This window comes from Rhincodon typus, chromosome 16 (genome assembly GCF_021869965.1).
Source record: "Rhincodon typus isolate 14 chromosome 16, sRhiTyp1.1, whole genome shotgun sequence".
Taxonomy (NCBI): domain Eukaryota; kingdom Metazoa; phylum Chordata; class Chondrichthyes; order Orectolobiformes; family Rhincodontidae; genus Rhincodon; species Rhincodon typus.
This window is the reverse complement of record NC_063347.1, coordinates 35,690,971-35,715,386: the sequence shown is the minus strand read 5'-3', so window position 1 is coordinate 35,715,386 and position 24,416 is coordinate 35,690,971. Positions and strand designations below refer to the sequence as shown.

At 39.2% G+C, this 24,416-nt stretch overlaps 1 protein-coding gene and 1 long non-coding RNA gene across 5 annotated transcripts in view; one reads left to right on the top strand and one right to left on the bottom strand.

Annotated features, from left to right (window-relative positions):
* Positions 1 to 22,689, bottom strand: part of LOC125485097 — a 79,553-nt gene extending 56,864 nt beyond the window's left edge. For both annotated transcript variants that reach the window (XR_007263859.1, XR_007263858.1), the window contains exon 1: positions 22,454 to 22,689. This is a non-coding gene — a long non-coding RNA (uncharacterized LOC125485097). The remainder of the gene's footprint in view (positions 1 to 22,453) is intronic.
* adamts9 (ADAM metallopeptidase with thrombospondin type 1 motif, 9) overlaps positions 20,487 to 24,416 on the top strand; it is a 189,246-nt gene continuing 185,316 nt past the window's right edge. For all 3 annotated transcript variants that reach the window (XM_048606233.1, XM_048606234.1, XM_048606232.1), the window contains exons 1-2: positions 20,487 to 20,848; positions 21,014 to 21,369. In XM_048606233.1, coding sequence (XP_048462190.1) covers positions 20,704 to 20,848; positions 21,014 to 21,369 — 501 coding nt within the window. In that variant the 5' untranslated portion in view covers positions 20,487 to 20,703. The remainder of the gene's footprint in view (positions 20,849 to 21,013; positions 21,370 to 24,416) is intronic.

Genomic DNA, 24,416 nt, shown 5'->3' with positions numbered 1-24,416 from the left:
AGAGCTGAGCGAGAGTGCAAGAGCAAGAGAGAGCGAGCGTGTGGGAGAGCGAAAGCTGAGCGAGAGTGCAAGAGCAACAATGAGAGAGCAAGAGCGCGAGAGAGTGAGTGAGCGAAAGAGTGAAAGAGTGCGAGAGTGAAAGCAAGAGAGCGAGAGAGCAAGCAAGAGCAAACGAGTGAGTGAGAGTGCGAGACAGCAAACACGTGAGAGGGAGCGAAAGAGCGAGACAGCGTGAGAGAGAGTGAGAGCTCGCAAGAGAGCAAGAGCGTGTGAGCGAGCAAGAGCACGTGAGAGAGCGTGAGCACAAGATCGCAAGATAGAGTGTGAGAAAGCGCAAGAGAGCAAGAGCGCATGAGAGAGCAACAGTGCACAAGGGCGCAAGAGAGTGAGAGGGCAAGACAGTGAGAGCACAAGAGAGCCAACGCAAGAGTGCGACAGCAAGAGAGCTGAGCGTGAGTACGAGAGCATGAGCAAGGGAGCTGAGTGAGAGTACGAAAGCACAGCGAGAGCACAAGGACGACAGCACAAATTAGTGCATGAGAGACCGCAAGCCAGAGCATGAGAGAGCAAGACAGCGAGCACGCAAGACAGCGAGAATGCAAGAGTGAGAGTGAACGCGAAAGAGCAAGAGCAAGGGCGAGTGCAAGTGAGAGTGCGAGTGCATCATGTGACACAGCAGCTAAGCTTTGTTTAAGAAACACGTTTCTCTAGATCAGAGAGAAAAGCAGAAAAAATATCAAACTGATAAGGCTTCTGTGTAGGCCTCATTCTTATTCCTATCCATCTTGACAGATAGTGACAGATAGTGATTTTAAAGAATTCAATCTGTCAGTTTGTGGTCCTCAGAAGTGAATATAAATCCTCTTCTAACTGCTCTAATGCTAAAACAAGAGGAGAATGAGCTCAGTCTGGATCCACCTAAGTCACCAACTTAACAAGTCTGTATCACTTTAATTTTCATTGGACTTTAAGATTACCTTTTTTAATTTGTGCACCAGATTATTTTGTTTGCATGCAAATTGAAAAGTTTTTATCTTTTTTTTCGACTGGGTTAGGTACAATGTACCCTCTTTTTAGAAAATGCAGTAAAATATGTTTGTATCTCTTACAGTCACAGCATTTAAAAAATTAGACACTAACTAAATTGCAAGCATATCCTACCAATTCTCACCTGATCATATCGTATTAATCATTTCTAAAAATAAATTTAAATCATTTCCGAGAGTGAACACTTGCTACAAAGTTACTTTCACTAAATGCTAATTAATTTGGGCAACCTGAGACTGATATGAAAGTAAAGGAATTACAAGCTGCAAAAATATTTTTAAAATCAGAATTTTATATCAGTATACGTTTAAAGTAGTTTAATAAACAAAATTGCTTGTGAATCAGTAATAGAATTACAAGTGATCAGTTTGAAATTCCGTACGGGAAATGAAGATCTGCACAGTATTTCATTGTCCTTGCTGTCTAGAGTAAGGTTATGAATGCTACATTTAGCTTGTAACACTATATTAGTGTAATTATGTGCACTGATTCACCGTGAAGAAAAATAATGGACTGCAGTGTGTGGTAAACCAATTATTCTATCCTTTTGCCTGTTGCAGAATATTCCTTTCCCCACAGAGAATTACGATGCAACACAGGTCATAAATCCAAAATTCTAAGGTTGCAATTCAATTTTTATTCACTGAAATGACTGTATATAGAAGGGTTGGTATTCATTATGATTAATACATTGGATGCAATGTTAATTCATTAGCTAATTCACTGAAAGCCAAAACCAAAAAAAGGGGTAAAACAGAGTACATAATCAGTTTTTAAGAAAAAGCATTTTCCTGCAACTCTGCAAGCCTCACTTCCAGACTTCTAAAAATACTGTATGAACACTTGTTTAATTCAACGAAAAAAATTCAGGCCTGGTCAATAACTATTTCCTGCTTTTGCTCTCTTGGTCCTGAATGTGTCAGAAGTTCAAAAGCCAAAGAAGTTCAAGCTTCACTGTTTCTTCTTACCAGCTTTATTTTACAATATCTATATGCTCTGATGAAAGTAACGAGCTCAAATTCTGTTAATAATAGTAAGAGATGAAAGCTTTCTTCTGCAGCCATGATTTTTTTTAATTGGATAAGGATATTGACCTTTGCTAATAACAAGCTAATTTTTTATTTGAAAGTCTGCCATGAAAATGATCTACATAATATAACAAAGTACTGAAATTTGAATAATGGGAAAAACACTCTGTATAATCTGAAGTATGGATCCAATGAAACAAAAAAGGAACATGTTGAGCTTCTCTGGCATGTCTTGTCAAAACGTTTAGCAACTTGTTGAGAAAATATTATTTTAGCTAATTTTGTATTTTGCTCAATTTTTCTGTTTCAATGTTTTTTTCTATCATGTAACCATTCATTAAAATGTATATGTGCTAGAGATCTGATCACAAAACCTATCACTATTTCTCATATCCTATTTACAAGGGAATTATGTTCCACATATATATTTGTGGAGTAACATTGCACCTATCAAACGGCAAACATCTGCCCAATGCAGATGAGTCATAGAGTTGTACACCACAGAAATGGACCTTTTGGTCCAACCCGTCCAAGCAGACCAGACATCCTAAATTAATCTAGACCCATATCTCTCTAAACCCTTCCTATTCATATACCCATCCAGATGCTTTTTAAATGTTTAATTGTACCATCCTCCACCACTTCCTCTGGCAGCTCATTCCAAACACATGCCACCCTCTGCATGAAAAGGTTGCCCTTTAGGTCCTTTTTATATCTTTCCCCCCTCACCTTAAACCCATGCCCTCAGTTTTGGACTCCCCAATCCTGGAAACAAAACCATGGCTTTTCACCCTATCTATGCCCCTTGATTTGATAAATAAGGTCGTCCCTCAGCCTCCGAGGCTCCAGGGAAAATAGCCCCAGACTAATCAGCCTTTTCGTGTAGCGTAAACCATCCAACTCCAGCAACATTCTTGTAAATCTTTTCTGAACCCTTTCAAATTTCACAACAACCTTCCTATAGCAGGGAGATTAGATTAGAACACAGTATTCCAAAATTAGCTTAACGGCCCCTGTATGGATGCAACACAACATCCCAACTCCCATACACAATCCACTAACCAATAAAGGTCAGTGTGCCAAATGCCTTCTTCACCACCCTGCCTACCAGCGACTTCACTTTCAAGTAACTGTGCATCTGCATCTAAGATCTCTTTTATCAGTAACACTCCCCAGGACCCCTTAAGAATATGGTTTGGCAATCCGCTAAAAATATTTTTGGTGGACTCCGGTGGAACTTCTTTTAATTTCAGGATTGCGGGTCTGTGTTACCAATCACCTGACAACATATCTCAGGTATTTGAAACTAATTTCAATTCACCAAGCCGAGGATGAATAAAAATATTGTATATCACTTGTCATTTCTGACAGGACCTAAAGCATGGAAATTTGCAATAATGTACTTTCCACCCAAGTTTCATTCAGAAATTAATTACAGAGTCATAGACACATACAGCACAGAAACAGACTCTTTGGTCTGACTCATCCATGCAGACCAGATATCCTAGATAAATCTATTCCCATTTGCCAGCTTTTAGCCCATATCCCTCTAAACTCTTCCTATTTGTGTACCCATCCAGATGCCTTTTAAATGTTGTATTTGTACCGGCCTCCACCACTTTCTCTGGCAGCTCATTCCATACATGCTCTGTTTGAGAAAGTTGCCCCTTAGATCCCTTTTAAAGCTTCCCCCTCTCACCTTAAACCTATGCCCTTTAGTTTTGGACTCCCCAACCCTGGGGAAAAGACCTTGTCCATTTACCCTATTCCATGCCTCTTATGATTTTATAAACCTCTATAAGGTCACCCCTCAGCCTCTGATGCTCCAGCGAAAATAGAGGGGGGAGAGCATCCTGACCAATGTGTTGATAATACTGATAGTGAGAGAAATATATCACATTGTACCTGATTTGACATCCCTTTAATTGCAGAGCAAGTATTTGGTTGTGTCCTTAGTTTGTACAACATCTCTATATTAACTATTATGTGTAACTGGCTACTTCCATCCTATTCAGCACTTCAAAGGTCCCATGCATGCATTGTCCTAGTATCCTTACCAGTTAGGCAAATGGGTAAGAGCTGAACAAACATCACCAGTTTTTTTTAGGAAAGAGCCTCCACTAGGATATGTAGCAGAAAGGTAGTTAGATAAGAATGTAGGGAATGGGAATCAGCCCCACATAATTTCTTCAGATCAACAAACACTTCTTTGCACCCACAGGCACTCAAGCAAATCACCAAAGGCCCAGTAGATGCAGAACAGAGATAAACAGCAAAACCAGGAACAATAAAGGAAACTCGTACCAAAAAGGTCCAACTAAGGATCATGTCCTCGAAGGACCTGGTCCTGGATCTACTGGATAAATCCAGATTAAGTACAGTAATTAAAACTATAACTCATGGGGTTGATATTAAAATAGAAACCAAAAAATCTGTGGATGCTGTAAATCAGGAACAAAAACAGAAGTTGCTGAAAAAGATCAACAGGTTTGGCAGTATCTGTGAAGGAAAAAATCAGAGTTAATGTTTCGGGCCCAGTGACCCTTCCTCAGAACTGATATAAAAATAGCATCCCTTTTTGTTTCTGATCATCTTCACTATCTTAAAAAATTCTCCTGTACGATAAGCATTTATCTTTCTATAAAAAATAAATCATACAATTCAGCATTTTTTTATCGTTGGGTTACTTAATGTGAAAATTAGTTGTTAGTATTGAACACAAGATCAAGCACCAACAAACGATAAATATTAAAATGAATTGTCTTAGTTTAGTTGTTATTTTGTCAAAGAATTTTGCAAATAAAGTAGGTTTTAATTTCACATCGTAGATTAATGGTTGTCTGTAATAAATATAAAAACTGATTTAAAATAAAGACAATACAATGGAAAAAACAAAATGGTGCTTTTCCAAGAAAGATAGGAAAGTTTTCGATCAGATATTCCAAATTCAAGTTAGTACTTTCTAAATCAATGCATATAGCAGTAAAGAGTGACCTTGTGGCATAGTGAAAGTATCCGTAACAGATATGTTGTCAGGTTAATAGGTTAACATATCACCACAATATCAAAATTAAAAGAAAAAGTTCCCAAGGGAGTTTACCAAAAATATTTAGGGGATTCCCAAATCATGAGATCACTTATTCTCAAGGGCTCATTGCTGTTGGGCAGATGTTTTGCCAACTGATAGGTGCACTGTTACTCTTCAAAAACATATGTTGACGATTAACTCATTAGAAGACAGGCCACAAGAAACTGTAGTAGATTTTGTGATGAGATCTATAGCACATGTACATTTTAATCAACAGTTAGGTGATAGAAAGAACACTGAGCTTTAGTCCCACACAAGGATTTGTTGGCCATAGAAAAAGCATTTGCAACGTGGCCAACAGGTTGATTATCAACTTGCAAATCCTTTTAATACACCGGATAGCAGGAGGTAAGAGTGTAAGTGTCTCCAGGTCAGCTGTCCTGCAGAATGCAATGATAAACCACCGCAACATTTTGCCCATCAGTGTAGGCCAATTAAATAGACATCCAAAGCCCAATTCTTGGAAGCAAGGATGGGAGAAAGGACAGACACATGTAGCAATTGTAGTTAGTCAGGGTTGAGGAAGTGGGAGAATGTTGGATGTACACTGCTAGTATTGAGATGATGATTTTTGGATTGAGAATAAGGATCCTAGAATGTGGGAGTATTGTAATGGAGAGCAATGTTCTGAAAAATGAGGGGAAAGTTGCAGAAAGTGGAAGAATTTTGATACCAGATTCATAGAGATAAATTACTATAAGAAATCGCCAGCTGGAAATGTGTACAAATACCAGCAATTCTTTGCAAAACTATACTTTAAAAAGGGCAAATTTGGCTACTTGGACTATGGCTTTAATAACAGATGTGTAATTTTCCACAGGCATGAAACTCAAACCACATTATAATTCGTAGAAACTAGTCACACACAGCACAGAAGGAAACGTCATGGAACACTGAACGTGTGTTATGGTGTGTGTCAATTCCTTGATCTTTCCTCTTTCCCCTGCAATTTGTTTTCTATCAAAAAGGAATCAGATGAATACGTCAAAGTTAGTATGGAATCTTCTTCCCCAACTCTTCCAAACACTGTATGCCAGATTATAATAACTTCTTGAATAAGACTGTTCTGTTAAACTAATTTCTTTTTTGTTAATTACTTTCAATCTGTGTTTTCTGGTACTGAATCTTCCTATGGAAACCATCACCCTTTGATGTACCCTTTTCAAAGCATTTCATGAATTTGAATGGCTCTATTAGATCTTCCCTGCAGCTTTTCTTTTGGCTCCAGCGAAAAGCATTCCAGCTTCTCTGGCTCTTCCCCAGAACTGAGATCCCTCATCTCAGTACTATTTTAGTCTTCTCTGTACCCCTACCCTAGACTTTGGCATCTTGCCGAAATTCTGATGCCCAGATGGAACACAATACCCAAATGTGCCATAATCCATGTTTTAAAGGCTTAGCATTTTGAGCATTTTGTATTTTTGCTTTTGAACCTGATTCCTCCATTCTTAAATCCTTATCAACTTGTCTTGCCACATCAAAAGATTTTTATATGACTAAGTCAGCAGACCTTTCTCTTCTTGCTCCCTATTGTTCCCCCCACCACCTATAAAATTGTCAAATTTATAGTATGTTGTCTTTCCTCATCCTTTCAAAATGCATCACGTTAACCCTGTTCTGCACTGAATTTCATGGAGCAGTGTCTCCTCATTTACTAAGGCTGGCCTGTCCTTACTGGTGTCTGCTATCAACTTTCACATGGCTTACCACATTTCTGAATTTTGAATCAAGGAAGAATTGTGGACTTCCATGGTAACAACTTCAGAAAAGAAGTAAATAGATTGCAGTTGGGCAACAGCATGGTAGAGGTGCATTCATCCCCACGAACTCACTCGGAACAAATACTCAAGCATGTTAAATTATTGATTTGCACCCTGACTCAACTGGATTCCTACAGGACACTTTATCCTATCTTTCTAAATCATGTTGGCAATAACAAAATTCATATGTCATCAAATGATCGATTTGAAGGGCTATTAAAGCAGATCCAAATATGACTTTGGCCAAAGGTCATCAATAGTGGTAGGCTATCAATTGATACTTCAGAGCACCACTGTGAAAGCTGACCAAACAATGAATTCACTCATTGTGTCACTGCATTAAAAAAATAGAATTAGCAATTGTTATACTTTTCCATTTATACTTGTAAATAAAGCACTTCATGATTGTGTTCTCTACACTTTTTCTTAATTGAAATGATTTATCTTCTGAACAAGAGCTTTAGGATCCAAAGTCGTCTGTGGAAAAAGTACTTTTGCTGTTAAGACTGGCATGCAATGTAGCAGTTTATTAGCTTCCTTGTTATTCTCTAATTTATTCAAGTGGGCATGGATTGACAAATGACTTTGTAGCACATAAACCAATAATTTATGTTACATCAAAGGTAACTGGAAATACAGTGGAAATGTGGATTTAATGCATTGTGCAATTCTTAAATATAATCTCAAATGCTTTATTAACACCAAAAATTATTGCTTCCAACTGAGCCCTGTAATTACAAGAAATTATAAATTAATCATTTCATGATAGTGATTCCCTTTCAAAAGTACTTCATGACTGTAAACTGCTTTAAGATGCTGCAAAGTAGTGAAAAAAGATCATCCTTTCATAGTTTTTCATCTAGTTTTGGTTTTGTATCCATACATAAGTAATGTGAATGGTCTTTTATACTACAGGAAGTTGTTATTTCTACAAGTTGTCAGAAAATTACAAGTAAACATTTTTCTACTGTTCTGCCCATGCATTAGGAATGTAATCATTTTGGGAATGAACATTATAATGACTGAAAGAGTAGAAATTCTCAACCTGTGGTAAATGTATTTCCATGGATTTGCAACATTTAATCCACTTAATCACTGCAATGCTGCAGCAAAGTTAAATCTTTATGTGGCAGACATTGCTGAACTTGTTTCTCTTTTTTGAAGTTTCTGTCAGTCATTTGACCCATTTCTACTATTGTGATATTGTGCCTTTTCCTTCAGAGAAACTATTAAGCTTATGTTGCATCACACCCTTCTGCTTAGTTTCAATAAAGTTTATGGGGATGCAGTTGGCAAATTAAAGAGACTTTGGAAAAGCTCAATTCCTGGAATGAGCCACTCAAAATTGTTACCACAGTGGCCATGAGCCAGGTATGCACTACGGCAGTGATTTTATCTGCAGCAATATAAATTCATGCATTTTTCTGGTTCAGCTGGTTTTTAAAATTTAATAATGTAATCAAATGGCCAACTTATCATTTCACTTTACTGAAGAATACTAGCCTGAGAAATGTCTATTAAAGTATTTTAACTTAAACTTTTGATTTTCAAGAATTGTTCCTGAAGTAATTAAGATGTTTTGATTTAATGGTAGTTAACAATTCAATATTATTTGTTTCATTTTATATCTGCCCAGCTGATAACCATATCAGACAGTCTTATCAATTGTCTTATTCTGATTAACTTTCTCCTTTCTTATGACTTTATTCTGCACTGGATCCTACCCTAGTAAAGTTTCATCCACTTTTGTATTTCATTGCCTTTTGTACCAATTGACCATTTTGCTGCAGTAATGTGTTGATAGAACTGTCATCTTTTTTCCATTGCACTATATATACTAATAACACTATAACTTCTGTGCTTTACCTTGTTCCACTTAACAGCATATTTAGTTAGTTTTTTTTAAACTTTCATTGATAACACTAATATCTCAACAGTGTACTATTCATCTGAATGTCTAGTAATTTGATATCTTGGATTGCCTGCTCTGAAACTTATTCAAAATGAATTATATAAAGCAGAGATTGTAGACAGTGCATTGCTTATTCTCAGTAACATCTGAAATGTTGAAATAACATCCAGCCTACCAAGTTGGGATCCAAAGATAAAGGCCCTAATTATTCCATCTTCCAATTTAATATTGTGTTAAAAGGAAATATACTCAAAAAGTTACTTGAATTTTCACCCTCACTCCAAACAAAGCATCCAGATGTTGATCCAGCCTCATTACTAGTATTTGGTTTTGATTAGATACTTCACACTCCATGAGCATTCTACACCACGAGCAAAATGCCTCCAAATGATGTGTTTTAGCATTCATTGATTGCATTGTGGGATTTCAAAATAAATTAAACTCAGACCATAATAGTTCAATGTGTAGTACAGCAACAGACCACTGCAGTTGATTGCATTTTTATTGTGCCGGCCCACTAAGGCTTGTTCCCTCTTAATTGCTCCTATAATCTGTACATTATTTGGTGTTAAAGTATTCTGACATTATTTTCTCAAGACATTGTTCATGGGTGGTCTGGGGTCTGCTTACTTTCAGACTCAGCAGCAAAACACAGCATAGGGTTAGCGAGTGCAAAACAGTGGGACTGAGTGGGGAGAATGGAAGAAAGAACGAAATGGGTTCCAGAATTTTAAAAGTGAATCCACTGAACATTGATGGAAAGTTTGTTTCTTTTCCCCCAAATCAACAGCACCTCATAGAGAAACTTTTGACGACTGTTCAGCTAGAAACACTTTTCCTGGTTTTGATTTTCACCCAGTATATGTTATTGGAAGACAATTTGTCTACAATAAAAAAAGGATGTGTCTCTAAAGCATTTTTTTTGTGACTGGCAGCAAGATTGATAAGTAACAGGAAGAGACACACTTCCTTTTTGTAAGCATAGTTGATATTTCTTCCCAGTATGATATTACACTGAAGAGAATTGTGACAAGTTTAAGCTACGTACTGAGCAATATAGCACACAAGTATGCAATTATTTTAATATTCTTTCATAGGATGAGGCCACTAGCAAGATTAGCCTATTTTGTCCATCTTTAATTATCCTTGGGAAGGTGGTGATTAAAAATTGTTCTTGAAAGGTCTTGGTTAGGGAGGAGTGGCAACATGTTCAGATCTATTTGATATGAAATTCTAGGCTTTTGACCCAATGGTATTTCCAAGTCAAGATAGTGTATAACTTGCAGAGGAACTTGCAATGTGTGCTATGATCCTTATCCTTCTAGGCAGTAGACAGCTTGGGTTTAATGGTGATGTCAAAATAGTATTGGCGAGTTGCTGCAGTGCATCCTATAAAGAGGAAATATATTGTTGCCGATATTAAAGAGTTTGTGTTTAAGATAGCGAATGGAGTGTTAATCGAATGGGCTGCTTTGTTCTGGACGATATTGAGTTTCCTGCATGTTGTTAGAGCTTCACTCATCCAGGCAAGTGGAGATCATTTCATCACTCCTCCTTGGATCTTGGGATTTTGGGAGCTGGGAGGATGGAATGAAAATATTTGCCACAGGATTTCCAACTTCTGACCTGCTGTTGTAGTCACAGTATTCAGATGACATATCTAATGAAATATTTGGTGAATGCTGACTTTGGGGATGTTGATGGTTTGAGATATGGTGATGTTACTGACATTAAATTTCAAAGGAAAATGGTCATGGCCAAACACTTGTGTGACAAGTGTGAGGAATATTATTTGCCACTGATCAATCCAAGTGTTAATTATATTCTGACATAAATGCAAACATGCATGAATGACTTCAGCATCTGATTCGATATAGGACACGGCTCTCAGGAACTCCTGAGGCTCAACTCCTGTGACATTACCCGTCAAAGGAGCAGCACTCTGAAAGTTTGTGATTTCAAATAAATCTGTTGGACTATAACCTGGTGTCGTGTGACTTCAGACATTGTCCATGCCAGTCCAACACCACCACCTTCACATGTCCAACCACCAAAACCATCTACCTTTGTGATAGATCCAACTCCAGCCAGTGAGTGATTTCCCTTTGTTGACCATTGATTTAAGTTTTACTGGGGCTCCTTGATGTCACATTCAGTCAAATCCTTTCTGATATCAAGGTCAGTCATACCTAACTATGAATTCACTTCTTTTTATCTATGTTTGAGATAAAGTTGTAATGAGGTCTGGAACAGAGTAGCCTTAACTGTAAAACAAATTTTGGAGCTAAATAGTCTTGGTGGAATCCAAATCCAGCTTCTTTGAGCATTTTGTTGTTCAGTAAGTACTGTTTAATAGCACTAATGATGATACATTCTATCATTTTGCTGATGACTGGGTGTAGCCTCATGAGGTGCTAACTGGTTAAACTGGATGGTCCCTTTGTTTGTGGACAGATTGTGCTAAGGAAATGTGGGTCATATTGCAGATGTGTAATCATCTCGATCATAAAAGTTTTATTTTAGGTTTGAAAGCACCACCACTGCCACTAACAGACAATTCATTAACAACCCAAGGGCATAATTTTACTTGGAGCACTTTGTTTGCTCTTTTGCAATAATAACACGTTTCCGTGTTTCTTGATACTTAAGTTTCAAATGGGTAAGTACGGCTAAATTAAGCTGTAATTATTAACGACTTTCTCGATCTACTCTGCAGCGTTAGTGAACTCTCACACTCTTAAGTTGCTATCTTTGGTGTCAATTCAAGTACAACGCACACTAAGGTTACATTACGGTACAATTCTGATTTGCAACATTCCTTTGTCAACAAATGTCAACAGCTCAGCTTTTCCAGGAGTAGGCTATCGCACACCTCCGTATTACCGTATTTACTATGCGTGGCGACTCCACAAGTTCCTGTTGCAGACTTGTCCTGTAATGACGGTGAGCGTTGATAACCTCGCCGTTTTACTGCACAGGGAAGGCCATTGGCTATCCCAACGGCACAGTTCGAAATTGTAAAATTGTACAATGCAGTGGGAAATATCTGACTAGTACTTATAACAGTGCCACCTACGGGGGTGACAGAGCCCTACAACTGCAATGCACAACCACTGAAGGCCGACGGCCAGGGTTTGCGGTGTTATTGAGGCTTTCAGCCTTCACTGCTCTTACAAGTCAGAAGAGTTGTACAATTTTTGAATGATGCACACCGTGTGCTAATCCGAAAGTTGCAGTGGGTCAGAACCAATGCTATCGCCAGAGGTTTGCTGAAGCATCAAATTTAAAAAGTCGCACAAATTTGCCTATCAATTCAAAATTAAACACGTGTCTCCTTTCAATTCACAAAAACTTAATGAGGACACTCGTACCATTAACTGAAAATGAACTGAGATTTTTGACATGAAACTGTTACAAATGTAGGAAATCTTGTTAAAATGTTAATCCATTGTTTTGTGGCATGATTTCAGGTTTAACAATCAGATTTCCGATCAAATTATTTTTAAAAATGTTTAAAATTTTAATTTGGAAAATTATATCTACTAAAAATGATTTTTCAGTGCCTTTTAAAATGTGATTTCCATGCCTCTTTTGCTGCAGCAGCCTGTTTTCTTCCCCCAGTTTTTACAGTGCAAAGACTTTAAGCCTACCATTTTGATCCCGCATGAGACTGCATGCCTCGACCTAGTTGCAGCCCAGGTTAGGAGAAGCAGTCAAAAATCCCGGCTCGCATGGAGTGTAACAGGCACTGCTCCGCTGGCCGACAGCAAAGTTCGGGTCGTGAAATTACATTGTACATAATACAGATAAGATTTGGGGCAGGCATTTGGCATCAAAAAGAGAATCTTTTAATTTTTAAAAGTGAGAGATAAAGAAAATAATATTAAATCGTTGTCTTAACTGGTTACCAAATTAAATATTTTAATAGGTTTATAAACTTTCATTCATTTGCTTTATATTGGATGATGCATTTGTTTCAGCCTCACTTTCATAGAGACAGCATAGAAACAGGCCCTTTGATCCATCATGTCTGTGCCAACCAACAAACACCAAAATACACTAAATCCATTTACCTCTACTTGGTTCATAGCCTACTGTGACCTGGCATTTTAAGTAGTCATCCAGATGCTTCTTGAATGTTGCAAGAGTACCTGCTAACACCACCCTCACAGGCAATACCTTCCATAAATTTACTACCTTTGGGAGGGAAAAAAAGTTCTCAGATCTCCTTTTAACCACTTTCTCCTCAGCTTAAACGTCTGCCCTCTGGTCTTAGACACGTCTGCCATGGGGAAGACAGTCTCACAACCTTTTCTGTCTATGCCTCTCATAATTTTGTATATCTCAATGAGATCTCTCTCAACCTCCTCTGCTCTAAGGAAAGCAAACCCAGCCTAACCAGTTTCTCCTCTTAACTGGACTTTTCATTCACAGTCAATATATTGAAGAATTTCCTCTGCACCCTCTCCGGTGCAATCACATCCTTCTGATACTGTGGTGACCAGAAGATCCGAGCGGAGGTAATGGCCGAGTGGTATCATTTGCACGTCTATTGACCCAGAGACCCTGGTAATGTTCTGGGGAGCTGGGTTCAAATCCTGCCATGGCTGATGGTGGAATTTGAATTCATTAGATATCTGGAATTAGGAGTCAAAAGATGACCATTAAATATTTGTCAGGAAAAACCAATCTGCCTCACTAAAGTCCCTTAGAAAAGGTAACTGCTGTCCTTACTTGGTCTGGCCTACATGTGACTCTAGATCCACAGCAATGTGGTTGACACTTAACTGCCCTCTGGATAATTAAGGATGAGTAATAATTACTGGCCTGGCCAGTGATGCCCACATCCTGTGAATTAATAAAAAAAGAGAACTGCACACTGTATTCCATCAGTGGCCTAACCAATGTTTTATAAAGTTGTAACGAGACTTTCTTGCTCCTATATTCTACCCTTCAGCTAATGAAGACAAATATTCCATGACTTCTTCAGCACCCTGTCTACCTCTGCTGACATCTTCAAGGATCTATGCATTTGTACATCAAACTCCCTTTTTTTTCTCAGTACTCCATAGGGACTTACTATTCATTGTGTATATCCTTACTTCTCAAAATGCATCACCTCACACCTAATCAGGACTAAATTTTAGTACAAGAAATGTAACTAGTTTACTAATGTGATTACAGTCTTAATTCCACAGATTTTGCAAAGAAAAATGTTATTTTATGTAATAGAGGATCTTAATAGCTGTTTACCAGAAATACACATTGACAGCAATTGAAACATAAATGGATAGAAACATCAGGAATATACAGATGACTTGAGAGGAGCAACTCCATTGCTCTGACCAGGTTGTAGCATTGCAAGACATAATAGCCCATAATTGTGCTGCTCTTGCACTTTAAATTCATTCAGTAACAAAGGGAGCAGCTTCATTTGACAGTGATGATCCCAAACAGGCGGCGAGGGAAAATTCTGATGCAGCAAATTTCATTCAGCCAATGAGTTTTCAATTCCAAATGCCAGCAAACATGAGGTTTGAATCTGTTGTTGGTCTGGTTAAGGAAGTTCTAACGTATAGATTGCTAACTGATGTGGAAATTGTTAATGCTGTGTAGGAGAATTCTACTGCCAGCAGGAGTGAGGAAGAGGCCCACACATGCAAATTCAGTGGGCAGCTGGAGGTAGAGAAACCAGCCCTGATCAGGGCAATGGTTTCTCATCTGAGAGACTGCCGAGGAAGTGGCTGACAACCAAGTCTCATTTCCCAATGAAACCTCTCATTGTGGTAAAGACTTTGTAGACAAATGTGTTGGCAGCAGGAAGCAAACCACAATCAGAGCATGACCAGACATTATTACATTGCATATTATTCAGTGCTTAAGTTGTAACAGACAATGCCTCTATTGTAATTCTGAATCACAAAAATGAGGGGTTCTTTTTTATAAAATCTAAGAGATTGTTTAAGGGGTCATGGATATAGTTCCATAGTGTACCGTGGTAACACGACAGAAATTTATACTAAATTCAGCCAAAGCCATTGTGCAAGATCGCAGTTTATTCAATTTGTGGCCCTCATTTCACTCCACCTGAATGTGATGCCTCATATTATAGTGTAGTTCCATTTATTCTGGTTGACTTATCAAAGCAGCTATCTGTTGCATGAGCAGACAGTGAATGCTAATGGTGTATTTATTGAGAGGGGGTTATTGTCACTGCTCAGATCCAAGCCTCATCACTTTGAAGTTCAACTCCCATGCTCTCCTTTCCCAAATCCATCCGCCACTGGCTACAGTTTTTATAGAATATATGTTCCATCGTCTTTTTCACATTCATCAAATTTCCATCCTTCATAGGCTTTCTTTGCCATAATGAATAGGTATAAAATTACATTGTCAAATTCTTCCATAGCCACATTGTGTGATCTCCTTCAGTTATACATCTTTGCACACACACTTTTCCCTCCACTCTTATGGCACCATCTATTTTGCATTTGTTCACTCTCATTTCTCTGTTTCATCATGCTTATCCATTCAGTTAGGCATTAAATAACCAGCTTTTTAAATAACCCTCTGCTTCCCAAAATATCTCTGCTTACTACCTCTGATGTACAAATAATCCAATTATTAATTTCCAGATGACAAGAGCATGTTCAGCACAGATGTCCTACTCTATTCAATTACATCCTTTTACCATTCCAGGCCATCCTCAAAGGAAGATACACATGCTTTTCTTTGTTTCACACGGTAATGTTTCACAAGTCATTCCCTTAATTTCCTTCATTTGTATCCTAATTTCCAACACTAAATGCAAAGAGTTTCTAAATTTCACCTCAATGATTGAGGCCATTTATGCAGTTATAATGCTGGCCTTTCTTCTTCCTTCCTGCTCCTGACCTCCCACTAGGCTTTTGCCCACTCTACTTCTCAGTGAGCATCATTTTACAATTACTCTTGCATCTGCTCTTGACCTCTAAAATTAATTTCTTCCTTGGGATACCACTCCAGCTCACAATCTTACCCTGACCCCCACAACCCCATCTCGCTTCTAACTCAAGAACCCTTCCTGGTCCTCATAACTGCTGACATTCCTTTCAGGCACTCTCCCACTCAAAAACAATCATCACGCTCTTCAGATAAAATATCCATCCTCTTTGACCATTATCCCATCTCAACCTTTTTCCTCTCAAGGCTGTTTCAATGCATTGTCACCTCTTAGTTCTAGACATCTCTCTGCAAAATTTCATTTTAATTAATTTGGTCCATATTATTTACTGTGACTAGCCTTCCTTGTCTTCTCAATTACTGTGCTTCTTATGATATGGTTAACAGTACCATCCTGTCTCAGTGATTTTGTTGTCCAGCTCCATGGCCTGGCCTTGTGTCATTTCATTTCCATTTGTCTTAATACAGCTCGCATTTCATCAAAAGCTTCTGCTCACATCCCTGGACTTCCCTAAATTTTTAACCAATGCTCCTTCATCTCCCTCCTTCACATGGTGCCCACACTATTTCTACAACCTCCTTCAGTCCTGGTATCCTCTCGAATATGTTTTGACCCTCTGGTTGGAAATATTTGGACATTCCCAAGATTATTTGCTTCAAAGTTAGAAACAATTCTCCTTAACCCACCATCTCTACAGGTCTCTTTCAATGTTTAAAAGCTTGCCCAAACTCCACCTTTGGAACTGAACTTTCGGTCACCTCCATCAAATTCTTGCACATGGCTTGATCTCAATACCTGTAACCTTTTTATGTAAATTTCTCAGCACACTGCCTCATCAACTCCAATTAAATATACAATATGGTTGCAAGTTGTGGCTAATGTATGTAGAATTAATATTCCCTAGCAAGTGTTTGAGAAGCTAAAACTCTGCACAAAATTTTCTTTAAGAAGAATGGTGGTACCAATGTAAAATGTGTTTACTACTTAGGCAAACTTGGCAGCCAAGAACTGGCCCTGAGGGAAAATCCTATTCAGTTAATCATTCAAGAAATGAAATGACATGACAGATCTATTTGTGTTTATGGTTCGTGGCTTAGTGAAATATGATGAGAGATTAATTTGTGTTCATCATTGTTTCAACAATTCCAGGATACTACTGTTAAGTAGTATCATTTAGTTGTTTCTTCTGTCAAGTTGTACATTGAAAATTAATAAATTATTAATTATATTCTTCTGTGATCTTTGAATATTTTTAGTAGAGCTAACCTTTATGTAGCACAAACCTATTTTCACTTTGATTTTAAAAGACACCAAAACAGCTTTTCAAAATATCACTACAATGATTTATCCTACACGTCAAATCTTACTGTTTAATTCTTTTGATGATTCAAGAAAGTAAAAAAGATGAAGATTATTGGAGTTATCAGGTGAATTAGCTTGGCTGGACTATTGAGTCTGAAAGTACAAAGAAAGATGAATACTCACAATTAAAGTTGAAACGTTCTGAATTAATGTGTGTGCATATGGTAATATTAATTCTACTCTCTCAGTGTTGTTCTGGTTCCAGAAGAACTCTACAGCAATGACTCCATTGTGCCATTAAGAATATTGAAATTAAAATCAGAATAAAGAAAAGTTTTAACATTCATTTAATCTCTAATTTGATGTAAAATATTCTGATCAAAATTGGTTCAAAAAGAATGCTGACAGCATGGTGCAGTATCAGGCATACCTAAAAATGAGGTGTCAACCAGGTGAAGCCATAGCATAAGCAGCTAGTGATAGACAGATGTAAGTGACTCCACAATTAATAGACCCGATCTAAGCTCTACAGTCCTACCGCAGCCAGTTGTGAATGGTAGTAAACAATTAAACAGCTCACTGGGACAGGATGCTCCACAAATATCCCCATCCTAAGTGATGGGGGAGCATAGCACATAAGTGCAAAAGATAAGGCTAAAGCAGTAGCAACAATCTTCAGCCAGAAGTGCTGAGTGGATGATCCATTTCAACCTCATCCAGGAGGCTATGGCCCTGAAAACATTCCAGCAATTGTACTGAAGACTTGCTCCAGAGCTTGCTGCACCCCTAGCCAAACTGTTCCAGTAAAGCTACAACACTGGCATATACATGACAAAGTGGAAAATTGCCTGCATACAAGGTATGTCCTACACACAAAAAAAAAGGACAAATCCAACCTGGTCAATTACCACCCATCAGTTTATTCTTGATCATGAATTAAGTGATTGAAGGCATCATCACTAGTGGCATCATGCAGCACCTACTTAGCAACAATCTGCTCACCAACTGGTTTGGCTTCTTGGCTCCTCACCTCATTACAACCAGCGTTCAAACATGGACAAAAGAGCTGAATTGCAGAGGTGCCCTTACACCTGAGGCAGCATTTGACTAAGTGTGGCATGGAGCCCCAACAAAACTGGAGTAAACTTTTCACTGAATGGATTCATACCTGGCACAAAGAATGATAGCTGTGATTGTTGGAGGTCAGTCATTTCAGCTCCAGGACATCTCAACAGGAATTCCTCAGGATAGTGTCCTAAGCCCAACTATCTTCAGCTACTTCATCAGTGACCTGCACTCCATCATAAGGTCAGAAGTGGGGATGGTTACTGATGATTGCACAACATTCAGCACTATTCGCAACTCTTCAGATACTGAAGAATCCATGACCGAATGATAATATCCAGGCTTGGGCTGCACAATGACAAATAACATTCACACCACACAAGTGCCAGGCAATGACCATCTCCAGTGAGGCAGAATGTAACCATCACCCCCTGACATTCAATGGCATTACTACCATTACCATATTGGAGTATGTCATTGGCCAGAAACTGGACTAACCATATACATGCAATGGCTATAAAAGCAGGTTAGAGGTTAGGAATCCTATAGCGACCAACTCACTTCCTGACTCCTCAAAGCCTGTCCACCATCTCCAAAGCACAAGTCAGCAGTATGCTGGAATATTTCTCACTTGCCTGGATGAGTGCAGCTCTGACAACACAGGCGGTTTGACACCATCCAGGACAAAGCAGCTTGGTTCATTGGTGCCACATCCACAAACATTTATTCCTTCCAAAATAATGCACACAGTCATAGCAGTTATATGCCACCCACAAGATACATTTCAGAAATTCACTAAGGTTCCTCAGACAGTGCCTTCCAAACCTATGATCACTACCATCTAGAAGGACAAGGGTAGCAGATACACGGGAACAGCATGACCTGCAAGTTCACCCCAAGCCCCACAGCATCCTAATTTGAAAATGTATTGCCGTTACTTCACTGTCCCTCCCTACTGAATGACATTGTTTGACCACCTACAGCACATGGACTACAGCGGTTCAAGATGGCAGTCTACCCACCACCTTCTCAAGGGCAAACAGGGATGACCAGTAAATTCTGATCTAGCCAGTGGCGCCCGCATTCCATGACTGAATAAAAATTGTTTCCTTTTCACTTATAAAATTTATTGCTGTTGTTACACAAACACAAAGTTGGCCTTTTAAATTTGCAATACTAGACAATGTGTGATCCATTAACAAACTGCATGACATTCACTTCTCTCTGTCCAGTTTTGTAATTGTTATAACATATAAAACTGGAGATCACAAATACCAAGAGTTTGCCTTATTGTGATGGAATCAATCATTTAAACTGTCACTAATATTTCAGTTTCAGGTGATTTGGTGAAACATTTGATTTGTTCTGTCTGTAAAAACATAGATTATTTTAATGAATTTCAAATTCGTGCATTGAATTTTGTAACATACAACTTAAATTTATGTTAACTTGAACGTAAACAAATTTATCCAACAGTGGGACAACAGTAAGATGACATTTCGAAAATTCCCTCTAGGTCCATCGATAAAATAGATAGCTGGCTCGGTATATACTCAAAGAAGCCAATGAATAGTAGTTCCTGTGACTACCACCCACTCTAATCGTATCAAGGTCGTATCCTGTCGGCTGCGGTTTAAGAGGCAATGCACTGGAGATCTCAGGCGTCCAGAGGAAATGATTATTGGGCTGGGAACTAGTAAATTATAGGTGCCCGTATGTCCAAACGCTCCTTCGCGCAACGTATGAGCATTTCCTGCACTGCAAGACCTATTCACAGAAAGTTAAGAGATAACGAACAAGTAAACACTCCTGGGTCCAGTTTTCTTTTCATACTCTTTGAAGCATGGTTCTTTATGCATGTCTGAAGATTGTAAAACCATGTGCAATGTGCTCCTCAGAACTAACACAATAAAGAAAATTCTCTTACGATTTCCACGTCTTTACATGTGAAATTTTTGTTTTGAAAGAAGATTCTAAAACTGATACAAAAGTTCTTGATCTAAAACAAAATCTTGTATGACAGTGGGAGATAATGACAATGCTGAGTTCAGAGAAAAAGGACAGAAATGATCACTTTAAATATTTCAGTTCGTCTTTCGATTTACAATGAAGTGTCTAGAACTGAAATTGTTTCCCTGCTTCAGAGTTGCATACTACTCTTGCATATTTCTGTACTTTCGACTGAAGAAGGAAGGTTCGTAAAAGAGAGAAAAAAATCGCAGCGTTTGATTAGTATTCGCCGACAGACCCAGCCTGACATACCATTGGCCTCGATAAGGGAGTGGGGGGAGGTCTCTGCGAGACGTCAATGGTTTAACAGATTAGCAGGGTTGAAACTCTTGAGTCCGCCGAGCCGTCACCGCCCCCAACCCCCCTAAAAAGATCAAATCCTCGAGTTCACAGGCACAGGCAGTAATGTAAAAACTTAGCCAGCACTGACTTTCCCCTGTACCTCCTCTTACATTATGTTCTCTTACCTAATATTACGCCAACGATATCGGATGCTACGTACGCCAAGCACCAACTCCCATAGCACTGTTCAATCGAGGATAAATTGAATGAAAGGTTCGAGTGCTAGTGGTTGTCTTGTGGTGAGGGCTTTCTGTACACAGTCGGTAATCATGCAACTTGTGTTTTGGGTAGGGATAATGTTACTTTTCGTCTCCAGTATAGAAGGAACACCACAAATGTACCAAAGACAAGGTAATACTTGATTATATTGTGTACTGTGTATTACTGTTGCAAAACTATCGAGTTTTAAAATAAAAGGAACAACATTTAACATAGTAATCGTCAGTGTGAAACACATTAAGACCTTAATTTGTGGTAATGTCCCGTGTGTTAAATCAAGATTTTATCTTGTTTCAGCTAAACTACGAGAGCAGCTAAAGGTTTATGAAATCGTGACACCCACTCGAGTGACTGAGTTTGGGGAAGCTTTCCCAGATACGATGCATTTTAGGAGGAGAAAACGAAGCATTGACACCGACCATTGGGCCTTCACAACCCACTACAGAATTAGTGCATTTGGGCAATTTTTTCATCTCAATTTAACTGCCGATTCTGGATTTATTGCACCGATATTTACCGTTATACACCTTGGAATACAAGCTAATCTCACAGAGTTTCACGAAGAGGACACTGACACGAAACACTGCTACTACACAGGACAGGTCAATGCTAAACCGAAGCACACAGCTGTCATCAGCCTCTGTGCAGGACTTGTAAGTAACATTTAACCCTCGTGATACTGAAGTTAAGTTTGGAGTTTCCAAAGTACAGTTGGTTGTTTGGTAATAATCATTCTAGTCTTGAAAAACAAAGTTGTCTATTTTGTCATTTTCAAGTCTGAAATGGTGATTTGGCAACATCGCTATATGCAGGATGTAAGTTTCAACGTTATCAGAACCGATTGTCCCTGGGGACAAAATGTGAATTGGACATAATCGGCGCTAGAACGTGCTAAACCATCAAGACCACACTGGGAAACACCACGTCCTCTTTGGGTAATTTGCGTAACTCGTCATCACCACCAACCCCCACCCCCTCCCCACCCTCAAAAAAAACACCTTCAAGACGACCATCGCTAAATAAGGCAGGACTAATGGGACTGGGTAAGAGTACAGGCTGCTCAGTTCGCACGGTGTACACGGCCTCTGGAGATCCTGGGAACATGTTTGACTGGGGTCGACGTCAAAGATGTTAATAACTCCAGTTGACAGACGCCTCTCTTACGCACAGAGTAACGCAGCCCCCAAGCCCTTCCTCAAAGCAGCAGCGTGAGCGTGGCGTCAGCCATCCGAGTTTCTAACCTCACTGAGCTTTTCCCCATTTCACTCAGTGATAAACTCGACCTTTAAAGCTGCCAGCTATTATTCACCTCTAATGAGGCGCAGTGAGCTCTCCCCTTTGCGCTATACTCCACCTTAATTACACGTTGTGAAACTTAAAAGCCGCTGATTTAAATGCAGCGGAACGGACGCCCTGTTCTTCTCTCCGACGGGATTTCCGTTTGAATCTTTCAGCATGTCTCACCTTCACTGCCACTCTCCCCGCTCCCCATTTGTCAACAAAAATCATTTCCAGCCCCTTTCAATTCTGAAGAGTCACAGTGGACTCGAAACGTTAACTTTGTGTGTGTGTCTCTCTCTCCGCAAACGCTTCCAGACTTGTCGAAGTTCCTCCAGCACTTCGTTTTTATTCAGCATTAGAATTGTTGTAACGTCTCCAAAAATTTGAAGAGGATTGTTACTATGTCAGGAGATAATGTACTTATAGATCTCAAGAAACTACCTTTCATTTGCTTACCTTGTGCTATTTGGATATGTTCTTCCCTGAAAATGGTTTTTTTAGGTGACGCAGCGATCAGACACTTATCATTCTTAATCTCCAGTGTAAGAAACAGAAAGAAGCTCTTAACTTCGAGGAACTAGTGATCGAACAATGTCAATTTCCACGTCTCTAATGCAAAGATCCTGCCTCAGTTTACCTGAAAGAGGGATTAAACATTGAAGCAGCGTGACAGTTGTTTTGTTGTGCTGTGGGCGGGGCTGGCTTTTCTTCTGAGGGGTGAGACTTTCTTAAAGCTGCAAAGAATGTTGCTTGTAAATTCATTCGCATTTTTAAATTAAGCAGAAACATGCATCGCGAGGGAAAAAGGAGAAGACTTTGTAAGCGCGGGTTTTCTGCTTTAAAAAGGCATTGTTTATGTCGTTTTTTTTTTCAGAGGCACCAGTATTGAGATATACCTTTAAACTGTGGTGCGCTTTCAGCAAATAACCCTTATAGCCGAGAGGGCGAGGAGCTAGAGCTTCTCGACGATAATGCAACTCTGGCAAACTTATTCTGAGCACTCAGAGATAGTAAGAGCTGCCGATGCTGGAGCCAGAGATAACACAGTGTGGAGCTGGAGGAACACAGCAGGCCAGGCAGCATCAGAGGAGCGGGAAAGCTGACGTTTCAGAAATTTTTGAAGGATCCCGACCCGAAACGTCAGCTTTCCTGCTCCTCTATCTCTGCCTGGCCTGCTGTGTTCCTCCAGCTTCACAGTATTATTCTGAGCACTCCTTTCCACCTGAATTTTCCGCCAGGGTTGGGATGTAGTCACTTGACAACGTCACTTTTTAAAACAAAATTAGAATAGGCTCATCACACTTTCATTCTTATCCGACAAAGTTTGGCTGCTGTTCTTCAATTGTGCAGAAAATCTTGTCCATGAGACGATCTCGGTTCTTCAACGTCAAACTGGAAAAGTAATGAGCAGTTATGTCACTGCAAATAATATGCCTAATTGAGAGCTCTGGGAGACGAACAGGTTATGAGATTCTCATGGACACGTCTGGAAAAAAAAACCCAAAACTGCGAATACTAGAATTGTGCAGCACAGGAACTGGCCCTTGGGCCCACAATGTTGTGCTGAACATGATGCCAAATTAAACTAATCCCTTCTACCTGCCGTTGGTCCATATCCATCCGTACCTTGCATATTCATATGCTTATCTAAAAGTCCCTTAAACGCCCCTATCGTATTTATCTTCACCACCACCCCTGGCAGCTTGTTCCAGACTCCTACCACTGCCTGTGTAAAAAAAAATTGCCCCTCACATCTCTTTTGAACTTTCCACCCTCTCACCTTAAATGCATGCCCCCTACTATTAGACATTTCAACCCTGGGGAAAAAGATTCTGAACGTCAACCCTATCTGAAACAAAAACAGAAATTGCTGGAAAAGCTCAGCAGGTCTGGCAGCATTGTGGAGGGAAATCAGAGTTAACATTTTGGGTCCAGTGACCCTTCTTCAGAACCACCAACTTCTGTATTTAAAAAAAATCCTTTCCTTGGCTATCATCAGATCTGAAGAAGGGTGACTGGACCTGAAATGTTAACTCCGATTTCTCTCCACAGATGCTGCCAGACCTGCTGAGTTTTTCCATAAATTTATGTCTTCATCTCTGTGGTTTGTTCTGTTGACGATGGTTGATGCAGCCCAATGTGCATTATAATTAGCATGCTGCTTTCAGATCTTGCAGCCTCCCTAAGGTTGTATTGCAAATATAATCTCTTCCATCAGAAGAAACTAAAGGATCTGAAATATTTTTTCAGCACCTCAAATATTTACTCAGGGATTTTGCAGTAATATCATCAGCCTTGTAATCTGTATCTGCAAGGAGTGAACCCCTTCTCTAATATTCTGCATATTTGCATCCACTTGAATATTTTTTGGAAAATGTCCATTTTTGAGGAGTAGTATATATCATACACAATTTTCATG